The sequence below is a fragment of the Pelophylax lessonae genome (assembly GCF_965119305.1).
Source record: "Pelophylax lessonae genome assembly, chromosome: 9".
NCBI classification, from domain to species: domain Eukaryota; kingdom Metazoa; phylum Chordata; class Amphibia; order Anura; family Ranidae; genus Pelophylax; species Pelophylax lessonae.
In genome coordinates, this window is record NC_138776.1 from 228493968 (window position 1) to 228508788 (window position 14821).

General features: G+C 46.7%; 1 protein-coding gene across 1 annotated transcript in view; it reads right to left on the bottom strand.

Annotated features, from left to right (window-relative positions):
* P2RX3 (purinergic receptor P2X 3) overlaps nt 1-14821 on the bottom strand; it is a gene marked incomplete at both ends in the record, with an annotated part of 285859 nt that overhangs the window by 129317 nt on the left and 141721 nt on the right. The window contains one exon of the mRNA XM_082268304.1: nt 1282-1405. Coding sequence (XP_082124430.1) covers nt 1282-1405 — 124 coding nt within the window. The remainder of the gene's footprint in view (nt 1-1281; nt 1406-14821) is intronic.

The following is a 14821-nucleotide window of genomic DNA, read 5'->3' on the forward strand; positions in this document are numbered from 1 at the left end:
CAACTGGTACCAGAAGGTTGATGAGACACTTACTTCATTCTTCTTGTAGGCCCAACAAATAAAAATCATTTAAGAGCATTCCAGGGGGAAATTTTAGCGTAATTAGGCCAGAAAGCCATTGTCACGCACGGAGCGGCACGTCACTTCCGGCTTATCACTTCCTGCCCGTGGAACGCACGCCGAGCGGCGTAACCACGAGGCATTACGCTGTATATGCCTATTTTCTCTTACTTGATGTAAGTATGTATTTGGCTATGGAGCAATAATAAACCCTCATCTACATACTTCACTATGTACGCCCTTTGTTTTCTATTTTAATGGTGGATGCGCAAGCGGACCCTTATTTATATTGAAAGGCGTACGGAGGAGATTATCCTGGTGTCAAGGCTTATGTGCAATACAGTTGAGGCTCTTTAATATTGGCGTTGTGGTGAGTAGCGAACCAAGAGGGGCATTTTTTCACCTTGGAGCACTGTATTGTTTTAACCGGCACTGGAGCACCTTTATTTGATCACCTAAGGACTATTATTATTCACATTTTGTATGGACTTTGGCACGATCTCTTAGCACTTTATATTTATATTCATCTTCAGCACCTTAATATTACTATTTAGTATATTTGATATACAGTTGTTGTTTAATTGTTTTACACATATAATAGTGATTTTAAACACTCACATAAAATTAGAGTGTCACCCAGGTATTTATTTTTTCCAGGATCAACACAGTGGTATTCATTCAATTTAATTATATTACTATAGAGGGCCAGCGCTGCTTAAATTTGTGTTGTATATATTCCTAAGCTTTACTTAGTGTTGCAGCAGCTGCTCTTTTATATCTATATTTATACACTCTTTTTGCACAGAATTTTATACACCTCTGTTTATTTATTTGGTGGTTTTCATTTATTTTAATCCATAAGCGTGGGTATAAATTAGTTTTTACATTGATGAGACACTTACTTCATTCTTCTTGTAGGCCCAACAAATAAAAATCATTTAAGAGCATTCCAGGGGGAAATTTTAGCGTAATTAGGCCAGAAAGCCATTTTTTACAAGAGTATAATACACAGGTTAAGCGGGGTGGAAGGAACCTTCAGAAAATGCTTGTGATGCAGAAACCAATCAAATGTTAGATTTCACCCTTCACCATTCACTAGTGAAATGACTATCAAGACCTGACAGGTTCCAAAGGGCAGCAAAGAAAATTTCTGCCTGGTTTACTGTTTAAATTAGCCCTGATTCTGACACAGTTTACCATCTATTCACGCTCTGGACGTACCTTATCAGCTAATGTAGTGAAGTTTTGACCAGCGAATTTCACAATGTCGCCTAGTCTGAAGATTGGACAAAAAATATCCTTTTCTGGATGGTAGAGACATTTCAAACTATCTGGCAGGTTCCCCCTATAGGATAAGAAAAAGAATGTTAAGAATTAAAATGTAAAAAAAAAAAAAAAAAGAAAAGAATGCTATTCCATTCAAAATTTATTTTTTGATTTCGAGTGGACATGGATAGACTAAATCACCCATAGCTATTTCTTACATTATGCAAGGGGCCTCGGGACAATATGCATACTTATACATATAACTATATTTGCATTGTGGTGTGTTGCTAATAGCACTCCAAAGCACATGTTCAGTAAAAAAACAAAAAAAACAAAATGCACCTGCCCTATAGTGTACCACAGCACCCATATGTAAATACTCTGTGTATTGTGGTGCACTGCTTTTTTAGGTGCATTTTATTGTAGCTAGGATTAAACTATAAAGATGTGACATGCCAGAGGCTCTAATAGGCTTCAAAAAAGGGTGGGCTCTGGGCCCAGAGCACTGCGCCCTAAGCCCACCCAGTTGTGTGACAATAGCAAATGAATATTCGCTATTGCCACACTGAGTCTTCTCCTGGCCAATCAGGAAACTGACCCGTTTCCCGATTGGCCGAAAGGTGAAGCCATGCTATTGACCGAGGAGGAGGAGGGAGGAGAAGCCCACGGAGGAGAATGGGAGACTGAGGGGGAAGATGCCGCTGCTGCCTGCCAAGGGTGAGTGAGCTGGCAACCGGGGGGAGGGGGGGGGTTAGGTGTGCAGGCTGGAGCTGGTGTGGTCCGGGGGGGTATGGTGTGGTCCGGCCACAAAAAAAATTTCAATGAACATACCCCACGGGACAGTCAGGGCTAGTACATTCCACAATGGCTAGCCTCTGATCTGTCTCGGTTCGCACTTACCTGCAAGAAGAAATACTCACTTTTAAAATTTCTTCTCCAGCGTTGCCATCTCTGTTGTGGGCAGCTGAAGCCAGCGCGATCCTCTTCTGCATCCTCTTCCGTGTCTTCTTCCCCAGAATGCGACGGCACCGGCCCCTCTCGTCACTTCTGATGCGGCGCCGCATTCCTCCACAGGCATGCCCAGAAGCTGTTTAGCAAGGAATGCGGCATCGCACCGGAAGTGACGAGCGGGGTCGGTGCCGTCGCATTGATTCCTGGGAGCGATTACGTTCAGCTCCCAGGAATCATTGCAAACCGGAAGTGACGGCGTGGGCTGCGGCCGCCGAGGGAGGAAGTGGAAGAAAGGTGAGTGTTTCTTTCTACAATAACAAGGTAAGTAAAAAAAAAAAAATCCTAACTATCCATTTGCTTTTTAGGTGATGAAAAGCAAGCGGATGCCCACAAAATCGATTATGTCGATTTTGTGGCCGGAACTCCGCTTTAAATGTTCCCTACTGCTGGTTAATTATACTTTGCTGTGTTATCTATGTAGTACTACTCCCTGGGGAGCTGCTTGAAGCCGGTTCCCCTGGATTTACGATAACAACAACTTAGCAATTCAAAGTACTGTACTTTAACCACTTTACCACTAGAGCATTTTGCTGTCTTACGTCTGGGCCACTTTTTGCGATTCGGCACTGTGCGACTTTAACTGACAATTGCGCGGTCATTTGAAGCCGTACCCAAACGAAATTTACGTCCTTTTTTTCCCACAAACAGAGCTTTCTTTTGGTGGTGTTTGATCACCTGTGCAATTTTTGCTTTTTGTGCTATAAACAAAAAAATAGCATTTATTTTGAAAAAATAACAATATTTTTAACATTTTTTTATATGAAATTCCCCCAAAAAAAGATGTAAAAACCAATTTTTTTTTAAATTTTTGGCCAATTTGTTTTCTGCTACCCATGTTTGGTAAAAAAAAAAATCACAATAAGCGTATTTTGATTGGTTTGCGCAAAAGTTATTGCGTTTACTAACTAAGGGAAAGATTTATGTCATTTTTGGTGGGTTTTTTTAACGAGTAATGGCGGCGATCTGCGATTTTTTTTGCGGGACTGCGACATTGCGGCGGACAGATCGGACCCTTGACTGACATTTTTGACACTTTTGTGGGTACCAGTGACATTACTGCAGTAATCAGTGCTATAAATATGCACTGTTACTGTAAAAATGACACTGGCAGGGAAGGGGTTAATTTTATTGGAGAGGGAGGGGTAATGTATGCCTGGTGCTTACTAACGTGTGGGGGGGGGGGGGTGACTGTGTGAGACAGGGACAGATTGGATGTCCAGCTATGCTGAAAACTCCGATCTGTCACTCCCTGTCACTTAGGAGATCCGCCGGCTCTGTTTACACAGGCGGGCGGATCTCCAAACTGGATTCCCCGACGATCGGGGCAGAGCAGCGGCAATCGCCGCTGCTCCTCCCCTGGCCCGACTCCCGCTGTGAATGAAAACAGCGGGAGCGCGCCTCCGGCGGCGCGCGAGCGCCGCCTACAGGGGAGGAGTCTAGCGACGTAGGTCTACGTCGCTAGACGATAACGAGCCACTGTGCTGCAGTAGCAGCACAGTGGCTAGTGTTAAAGTAGTTAAGCATTTGGCTCAGTCAGAAAACAGTCCAGGGGATGTGTTTTTTTTTGTTGGTTTTATTTTAGAACTTGGATAGGAGAAGGGATACTCCAACTGGATGAACTATGCACAATTTTAGGACTTCTAACTATGTTGAGTGTGGCAAAGCTGCTGCTTCACCTTGACACTGTAGTGAAGTATTTCATAAGGGAACTGTATAGTGAATTACTCTTCAGGGCCCTGCTTGGCACCCCCTTTACCCCTACTCTTCAGGGTTCTACTTGGCACCCCCTTTACTCTTGCATACTGGGTGAGCTGACCTTCTATCCTCTGACTTCTCTGAAGTGGTCCCCCTTTCCTGGGCGGACCCCTTGGCAAGCCCTCTGGTACTCACGGACACTGTTTTTCCCAGATGACTCTGCCAGCAGCTCCACTGTCAGCTTTCCAGGATCCTTCAGGCTCAGCTCCACACCTGGCTCACTAGTAGTGTTGAGCGAACACGGACTGTATTATTCGTGTTCGTACCGAATAATTGGATTTTTGTTACCCGAACACGGACACGGACACTTTACTGTATGTTCGGGTAAAAAATCCGTGTTCGGTCGTTTTATTTCCGGGTTTTGCATGTTTTGGCGCTCTTTTCATGGCGGGCTTTCAACAGCCAATCAACAATCATTTAACTGGTGTGCCTTAAGCTATCCCAGCCATGCCTGCAAATGTATGAGTAGCTGTGATTGGCCGTCTGAAGCATGTGACCAAGTCTTTATAAGTTCGAGGCAGCCGCAGCGGCGTCATTCTGCTGCTTAGCTCAGGGACAGAGCACACATACGTGCTGGCTGCTGATTAGGGAAAGACAGGCAGGGAAAACAAATTGGTGTCCGGATAGAATTTAGGGTCAGGTCGGAGTGTTTAGGCAGGGCGAGTTGTAGGCATTTTAGGGATAGAGTCTGCTGAATTATAGGGTCAGTGTGTTCTACAAACTACAATCGATATTGCTGTGTGGGGTGGGGTCTGCACTTAATCCTGATCTACGATCTCTTCTCAATCCTGTTAGGGAGAGGCTGCTGCTGAATTATAGGGTCAGTGTGTTCTACAAACTACAATCGATATTGCTGTGTGGGGTGGGGTCTGCACTTAGTCCCGATCTACGATCTCTTCTCAATCCTGTTAGGGAGAGGCTGCTGCTGAATTTTAGAGAAAGTGTGTTCTACAAACTACAATCGATATTGCTGTGTGGTGTGGGATAGGAGATAGGCAGGTGTCAGTGATCCACATCCATTTTTCTGTGTGTGGGCTGCAGCGAACACAATCTTTTTGGGGTGCAGTGAACAAAATCTTTGTGGGGTACAGTGAACACAATCTTTGTGGGGTGCAGTGAACAAAATCTTTGGGGGGTACAGTGAACACAATCTTTGTGGGGTACAGTGAACACAATCTTTGTGGGGTGCAGTGAAGACAATCCTTTTGGGGTGCAGTGAACACAATCTTTGTGGGGTACAGTGAACAAAATATTTGTGGGGTACAGTGAACACAATCTTTGTGGGGTACAGTGAACACAATCTTTGTGGGGTGCAGTGAACAAAATCTTTGTGGGGTACAGTGAACACAATCTTTGTGGGGTGCAGTGAAGACAATCCTTTTGGGGTGCAGTGAACACAATCTTTGTGGGGTGCAGTGAACAAAATCTTTGTGGGGTACAGTGAACACAATCTTTGTGGGGTACAGTGAACACAATCTTTGTGGGTTGCAGTGAACAAAATCTTTGGGGGGTACAGTGAACACAATCTTTGTGGGGTACAGTGAACACAATCTTTGTGGGGTGCAGTGAAGACAATCCTTTTGGGGTGCAGTGAACACAATCTTTGTGGGGTACAGTGAACACAATCTTTGTGGGGCGCAGTGAACAAAATCTTTGTGGGGTACAGTGAACACAATCTTTGTGGGGTGCAGTGAAGACAATCCTTTTGGGGTGCAGTGAACACAATCTTTGTGGGGTACAGTGAACACAATCTTTGTGGGGTGCAGTGAACAAAATCTTTGTGGGGTACAGTGAACACAATCTTTGTGGGGTACAGTGAACACAATCTTTGTGGGGTGCAGTGAATACAATCCTTTTGGGGTGCAGTGAACACAATCTTTGTGGGGTACAGTGAACACAATCTTTGTGGGGTGCAGTGAAGACAATCCTTGTGGGGTGCAGTGAAGACAATCCTTTTGGGGTGAAGTGAACACAATCTTTGTGGGGTACAGTGAACACAATCTTTGTGGGGTGCAGTGAACAAAATCTTTGGGGGGTACAGTGAACACAATCTTTGTGGGGTACAGTGAACACAATCTTTGTGGGGTGCAGTGAAGACAATCCTTTTGGGGTGCAGTGAACACAATCTTTGTGGGGTACAGTGAACACAATCTTTGTGGGTTGCAGTGAACAAAATCTTTGGGGGGTACAGTGAACACAATATTTGTGGGGTACAGTGAACACAATCTTTGTGGGGTGCAGTGAAGACAATCCTTTTGGGGTGCAGTGAACACAATCTTTGTGGGGTACAGTGAACACAATCTTTGTGGGGTGCAGTGAACAGAATCTTTGTGGGGTACAGTGAACACAATCTTTGTGGGGTACAGTGAAGACAATCCTTTTGGGGTACAGTGAACACAATCTTTGTGGGGTACAGTGAACACAATCTTTGTGGGGTGCAGTGAAGACAATCCTTTTGGGGTGCAGTGAACACAATCTTTGTGGGGTACAGTGAACACAATCTTTGTGGGGTGCAGTGAAGACAATCCTTGCGGGGTGCAGTGAAGACAATCCTTGTGGGGTGCAGTGAACAAAATCTTTGGGGGGTACAGTGAACAAAATATTTGTGGGGTACAGTAAACACAATCTTTGTGGGGTGCAGTGAAGACAATCCTTTTGGGGTGCAGTGAACACAATCTTTGTGGGGTACAGTGAACAAAATCTTTGTGGGGTGCAGTGAAGACAATCCTTGTGGGGTGCAGTGAAGACAATCCTTGTGGGGTGCAGTGAACAAAATCTTTGGGGGGTACAGTGAACACAATCTTTGTGGGGTACAGTGAACACAATCTTTGTGGGGTGCAGTGAAGACAATCCTTGTGGAGTGCAGTGAAGACAATCCTTGTGGGGTGCAGTGAACAAAATCTTTGGGGGGTACAGTGAACACAATCTTTGTGGGGTACAGTGAACACAATCTTTGTGGGGTGCAGTGAAGACAATCCTTTTGGGGTGCAGTGAACACAATCTTTGTGGGGTACAGTGAACACAATCTTTGTGGGGTGCAGTGAAGACAATCCTTTTGGGGAGCAGTGAACACAATCTTTGTGGGGTGCAGTGAACAAAATCTTTGTGGGGTGCAGTGAACACAATCTTTGTGGGGTGCAGTGAAGACAATCCTTGTGGGGTGCAGTGAAGACAATCCTTGTGGGGTGCAGTGAACAAAATCTTTGTGGGGTACAGTGAACACAATCTTTGTGGGGTGCAGTGAACAAAATCTTTGGGAGGTACAGTGAACACAATCTTTGTGGATTACAGTGAACACAATCTTTGTGGGGTGCAGTGAAGACAATCCTTTTGGGGTGCAGTGAACACAATCTTTGTGGGGTACAGTGAACACAATCTTTGTGGGGTGCAGTGAACAAAATCTTTGGGGGGTACAGCGAACACAATCTTTGTGGGGTACAGTGAACACAATCTTTGTGGGGTGCAGTGAAGACAATCCTTTTGGGGTGCAGTGAACACAATCTTTGTGGGGTGCAGTGAACACAATCCTTGTGGGGTGCAGTGAAGACAATCCTTGTGGGGTGCAGTGAACAAAATCTTTGGGGGGTACAGTGAACACAATCTTTGTGGGGTACAGTGAACACAATCTTTGTGGGGGTGCAGTGAAGACAATCCTTTTGGGGTGCAGTGAACACAATCTTTGTGGGGTACAGTGAACACAATCTTTGTGGGGTGCAGTGAAGACAATCCTTTTGGGGTGCAGTGAACACAATCGTTGTGGGGTACAGTGAACACAATCTCATACTTCTGAAGATTTGAGGGTGCTGCCTGTTTCATCCTCCTCCTCCTCATCCATCCTTTTAGGGGTACAAACAATAGTAATTGGGGCCTAGTGTGCTTCTGTACGTGTGAAAAACATACACTTTTTTTTGATCATATTTCCTATTCCGCTATTCAATAAAAACCTTTGGGGATCAATTAAATTGCGGGATAGTCTGTGTCGGTACGTGTGAGATCCACCTTTCCAAGTTTTTGGGGTTCATCTCATACTTCTGAAGCTTTGAGGGTGCTGCCTGTTCCATACTCCTCCTCCTCCTCATCCATCCTTTTAGGTGTACAAACAATAGTAATTGGGGCCTAGTGTGCTTCTGTACGTGTGAGATACATACACTTTTTTTGATCATATTTCCTATTCCGCTATTCAATAAAAACCTTTGGGGATCAATTAAATTGCGGAATAGTCTGTGTCGGTACGTGTGAGATCCACCTTTCCAAGTTTTTGGGGTTCATCTCATACTTCTGAAGCTTTGAGGGTGCTGCCTGTTCCATACTCCTCCTCCTCCTCCTCATCCATCCTTTTAGGTGTACAAACAATAGTAATTGGGGCCTAGTGTGCTTCTGTACGTGTGAGATACATACACTTTTTTTGATCATATTTCCTATTCCGCTATTCAATAAAAACCTTTGGGGATCAATTAAATTGCGGAATAGTCTGTGTCGGTACGTGTGAGATCCACCTTTCCAAGTTTTTGGGGTTCATCTCATACTTCTGAAGCTTTGAGGGTGCTGCCTGTTCCATACTCCTCCTCCTCCTCCTCATCCATCCTTTTAGGTGTACAAACAATAGTAATTGGGGCCTAGTGTGCTTCTGTACGTGTGAGATACATACACTTTTTTTGATCATATTTCCTATTCCGCTATTCAATAAAAACCTTTGGGGATCAATTAAATTGCGGGATAGTCTGTGTCGGTACGTGTGAGATCCACCTTTCCAAGTTTTGTGGGTTCATCTCATACTTCTGAAGCTTTGAGGGTGCTGCCTGTTCCATACTCCTCCTCCTCCTCATCCATCCTTTTAGGTGTACAAACAATAGTAATTGGGGCCTAGTGTGCTTCTGTACGTGTGAGATACATACACTTTTTTTGATCATATTTCCTATTCCGCTATTCAATAAAAACCTTTGGGGATCAATTAAATTGCGGAATAGTCTGTGTCGGTACGTGTGAGATCCACCTTTCCAAGTTTTTGGGGTTCATCTCATACTTCTGAAGCTTTGAGGGTGCTGCCTGTTCCATACTCCTCCTCCTCCTCATCCATCCTTTTAGGTGTACAAACAATAGTAATTGGGGCCTAGTGTGCTTCTGTACGTGTGAGATACATACACTTTTTTTGATCATATTTCCTATTCCGCTATTCAATAAAAACCTTTGGGGATCAATTAAATTGCGGAATAGTCTGTGTCGGTACGTGTGAGATCCACCTTTCCAAGTTTTTGGGGTTCATCTCATACTTCTGAAGCTTTGAGGGTGCTGCCTGTTCCATACTCCTCCTCCTCCTCATCCATCCTTTTAGGTGTACAAACAATAGTAATTGGGGCCTAGTGTGCTTCTGTACGTGTGAGATACATACACTTTTTTTGATCATATTTCCTATTCCGCTATTCAATAAAAACCTTTGGGGATCAATTAAATTGCGGGATAGTCTGTGTCGGTACGTGTGAGATCCACCTTTCCAAGTTTTTGGGGTTCATCTCATACTTCTGAAGCTTTGAGGGTGCTGCCTGTTCCATACTCCTCCTCCTCCTCATCCATCCTTTTAGGTGTACAAACAATAGTAATTGGGGCCTAGTGTGCTTCTGTACGTGTGAGATATATACACTTTTTTTGATCATATTTCCTATTCCGCTATTCAATAAAAACCTTTGGGGATCAATTAAATTGCGGGATAGTCTGTGTCGGTACGTGTGGGATCCACCTTTCCAAGTTTTTGGGGTTCATCTCATACTTCTGAAGCTTTGAGGGTGCTGCCTGTTCCATACTCCTCCTCCTCCTCATCCATCCTTTTAGGTGTACAAACAATAGTAATTGGGGCCTAGTGTGCTTCTGTACGTGTGAGATACATACACTTTTTTTGATCATATTTCCTATTCCGCTATTCAATAAAAACCTTTGGGGATCAATTAAATTGCGGAATAGTCTGTGTCGGTACGTGTGAGATCCACCTTTCCAAGTTTTTGGGGTTCATCTCATACTTCTGAAGCTTTGAGGGTGCTGCCTGTTCCATACTCCTCCTCCTCCTCATCCATCCTTTTAGGTGTACAAACAATAGTAATTGGGGCCTAGTGTGCTTCTGTACGTGTGAGATACATACACTTTTTTTGATCATATTTCCTATTCCGCTATTCAATAAAAACCTTTGGGGATCAATTAAATTGCGGAATAGTCTGTGTCGGTACGTGTGAGATCCACCTTTCCAAGTTTTTGGGGTTCATCTCATACTTCTGAAGCTTTGAGGGTGCTGCCTGTTCCATACTCCTCCTCCTCCTCATCCATCCTTTTAGGTGTACAAACAATAGTAATTGGGGCCTAGGGTGCTTCTGTACGTGTGAGATACATACACTTTTTTTGATCATATTTCCTATTCCGCTATTCAATAAAAACCTTTGGGGATCAATTAAATTGCGGGATAGTCTGTGTCGGTACGTGTGAGATCCACCTTTCCAAGTTTTTGGGGTTCATCTCATACTTCTGAAGCTTTGAGGGTGCTGCCTGTTCCATACTCCTCCTCCTCCTCATCCATCCTTTTAGGTGTACAAACAATAGTAATTGGGGCCTAGTGTGCTTCTGTACGTGTGAGATACATACACTTTATTTGATCATATTTCCTATTCCGCTATTCAATAAAAACCTTTGAGGATCAATTAAATTGCGGAATAGTCTGTGTCGGTACGTGTGAGATCCACCTTTCCAAGTTTTTGAGGTTCATCTCATACTTCTGAAGATTTGAGGGTGCTGCCTGTTCCATACTCCTCTTCCTCATCCTCCCTTTAGGGTAGGAAAAAATTTAATCGGGCCTAGTCTGTGTTTGTACGTGTGAGATACACAGTTTTTTATCCTATTCCGCTATTCAATACACACCCTTTTGGTGTAAAAAACATTAAATTGCGGCATAGTTTGCATATTTGACTGTGAGATACACCCGTGCGATACTGTTGTTCTTTTGTTCTGCTATTCAATAAAGACCTTTCTAGGGCAAGATCTTAAATTTCAGAAATATGAGGAGAGCGTCAAATAGGGGCCGTGGCCTGGGTCGTGGTGCTGCTGCTAGAGCTCCTGTAGCAAGGAAAGGACGTGGTCGATCTGTGCCAGCTACACGCACAAGTGAAACACCCTCCTCAAGTGTGAGTAGGCGACAGAACCTGCATCAGTATTTGGTAGGGCATCATACGCCTCTAGAAGTGATGAGGCCAGAACACGTAGAGGCGATAGTAGATTGGTTTGCTGCTGACAGTGCCTCCAGTTCCTTCACATTGTCTCCCACCCAGTCTACTGCAGAAAGGTCAGAGTCGGCACCTGCAGCCAATGTCCAACCGTCTTTCACCTCACCCCCTTGCAAATCAGGCAAGCAGTCTGAGCCCCAAGCCATACAGCAGTCTCTTATTCTTTTTGAGGACTCTGTCAGCAGGGTTTCCCAGGGCCATCCACCTAGCCCTGCCCCAGAAGTGGAAGAGATTGAGTGCAGCGATGCCCAACCACTTATTTCTCAAGATGAGTACATGGAAGGACCATCACAGCACGTCTCCGATGATGATGAAACGCAGGTGCCAACTGCTGCGGCGTTCAGCATTGTGGAGACCGACAGGGAGGGCAGGGGTGAAGACTGGGTGGAAGATGATGTGGAGGACGATGAGGTCCTCGACCCCACATGGAATGAAGGTCATGCAGGTGACCTGAGTAGTTTGGAGGAAGAGGCGGTGGTCGCACAGAGCCACCAGCACAGCAGAAGAGGGAGCAGGGTGCAGAAGCGGAGCGGCCGTGCCCTAGACACTACGCCTGCTACTGCCCAACGCAGCAAGGATACGAGCGCACCAAAGTCAGCTCAAAAGTGTTCTCTAGCGTGGAAGTTCTTTAGAAAATGTGCTGATGACAGGACACGAGTGGTTTGCACCCTGTGCAATCAGAGCCTGAAGCGAGGCATAAACCTTCTCAACCTGAGCACAACCTGCATGATCAGGCATCTAAGTGCAAAGCACGAGCTGCAGTGGAGTACACACCTTCAAAACCAAGAAACGTCTCTGGCTCATCCTGCTTCCTCTTCTGCTGCAGTCTCGGCCGCTCCAGCCACCTCTGTAGTCATACCGGCACCTGCCACCCCGCAAACAGACGATCTGTCAGCAACACCACCACCTGGGTCACCAACAACCATCTCCACAATGTCCCGTGGAAGTGTTCAGCTTTCCATCTCCCAAACACTTGAGAGGAAGAGGAAGTACCCCCCTGACCACCCACGATCCCTGGCCCTGAATGCCAGCATTTCACAATTATTGGCCTTTGAAATGCTGTCATTCCGTCTGGTGGAGACGCCCAGTTTTAAAAAGCTTATGTCGGTGGCTGTCCCACAGTACGACGCGCCCAGCCGCCACTACTTTTCCAGGCAAGCCATCCCTTCCCTGCACAACCAAGTGGGGGAAAAAATCAGGTGTGCACTGCGCAACGCCATCTGTGCCAAGGTCCACCTAACTACCGATACGTGGACCAGTAAGCACGGTCAGGGGCGTTATATCTCCCTAACGGCACACTGGGTAAATGCAGTGGCGGATGGGCCTGAGGCGGATAGCAATTTGGCGCATGTCCTTCCACCACCGAGGATTGCAGGGTGCTTCAGTTTGCCTCCTATTCCTAACTCATCCTACTCCGCTACCTCATCCTCTACCGCCTCCTCATCCGGACAGCGTAATACCTTCACCACCAACTTCAGCACGGCCAGGGCTAAACGACAGCAGGCAGTTTTACAACTTGCCTGTTTGGGGGAAAAACCACACACCACGCAGGAGTTGTGGAGGAGCATGGAACAGCAGACAAATGAGTGGTTGCTGCCAGCGAGCCTCAAGCCCGGCCTGGTGGTGTGCGATAATGGGCGAAATCTCATAGCAGCTCTGGGCCTAGCCGGTTTGACGCACATCCCTTGCCTGGCGCATGTGCTGAATTTGGTGGTGCAGAGGTTCCTTAAAAACTACCCCGATATGTCAGAGCTGCTGCAGAAAGTGCGGGCCGTCTGTGCGCACTTTCGGCGTTCTCACCCTGCTGCTGCTCGCCTGTCAGCGCTGCAGCGTAACTTCGGCCTTCCCGCTCACCGCCTCATATGTGACGTGCCCACAAGGTGGAACTCCACCTTGCACATGCTGCAAAGACTGTGCAAGCAGCAGCAGGCCATAGTGGAGTTTCAGCTGCAGCACGCACGCGTGAGTCGCTCTGCGGAACAGCACCACTTCACCACCAATAACTGGGCCTCCATGCGAGACCTGTGTGCCTTGTTGCACTGTTTTGAGTACTCCACCAACATGGCCAGTGGCAATGACGCCGTTCTCAGCTTAACTATCCCACTTCTATGCCTCCTTGAAAAAACAATTCGGGCGATGATGGAAGATGATGTGGCACAGGATGAGGAGGAGGAGGAGGAGGATGAAGAGGTAACATTTCAAAGGCTTTGAGGGCAGTCATTCGCAAGGGGCTCCGAGGGTGGGTTCCTGCACACACAAATGCCAGGGACACAATTGTCCAGCAGGGGCACAGTTCTGGAGGATGAGGAGGAGGAGGAGCTGGAGGAGGAGCTGGAGGAGGAGATGGAACCATGTTCACAGCAGGGTGGCACCCAGGCCAGCTCATGGCCATCACTGGTGCGTGGCTGGGGGGATACAGAGGACACGGACGATACACCTCCCACAGAGGACAGCCTTTCATCGCCTCTGGGCAGCCTGGCACACATGAGCGATTACATGCTGCAGTGTCTCCACAACGACCGCCGAGTTGCCCACATTCTAACTTGTGCTGATTACTGGGTGGCCACGCTGCTGGATCCCCGTTACAAGGACAACGTACCGTCCTTAATTCACTCACTGGAGTGCGATCGCAAGATGCGCGAGTACAAGCGCACGCTGGTAGATGCGATGCTGCTGGCATTCCCACCTGACAGCGGGGCCACAGTGGAAGCACAAGGCCAAGGCAGAGGAGGAAGAGGTCGCCAACGCAACCAGGGCACCGCCAGCACCTCAGAAGGCATGGTTAGCATGGCCGAAATGTGGAAAAGCTTTGTCAGCACGCCACAACAAACAGCAGCACCAGCAGCTCAGATAGAACGTCTTAGCAGGAGGCAGCATTTTACCAACATGGTGGAGCAGTATGTGTGCACACGCCTACATGTAGTGAATGAGGGGTCTGCCCCCTTCAACTTCTGGGTCTCCAAATTGGGCACATGGCCTGAGCTTGCCCTTTACGCCTTGGAGGTGCTGGCGTGCCCTGCAGCCAGTGTATTATCTGAACGGGTATTTAGCACGGCTGGGGGCGTTATAACAGACAAGCGCAGCCGCCTGTCCAGAGACAATGTGGACAAGCTCACGTTCATTAAAATGAACCAGGCATGGATCCCACGGGACTTTTCCGTACCTTGTGCAGAATAGCAATGGATACTGACCTTACCCACCCATTGTTCCATTTTTGCTCTTTCTCACTCTTTTGGGGTGTACCCTCATTTAAAATTTGTGAAAAGAAGCAGTGTTGGCTACCTCGTCCTCCTCCTCAGGGCCAGATTAACGTAGGGGCTATTGGAGCTGCAGCTCCAGGCCCCTACCTTTTATATAGGCCCCGGGTTGGCCATATTCACTGTGACCGCTCTTCTGTCACTTGTAAACACAGAAGTCTGGCTTCTATGCTCGCTTCCCCAGGCAGCACCCTCAGAACCTCCCCACACAGC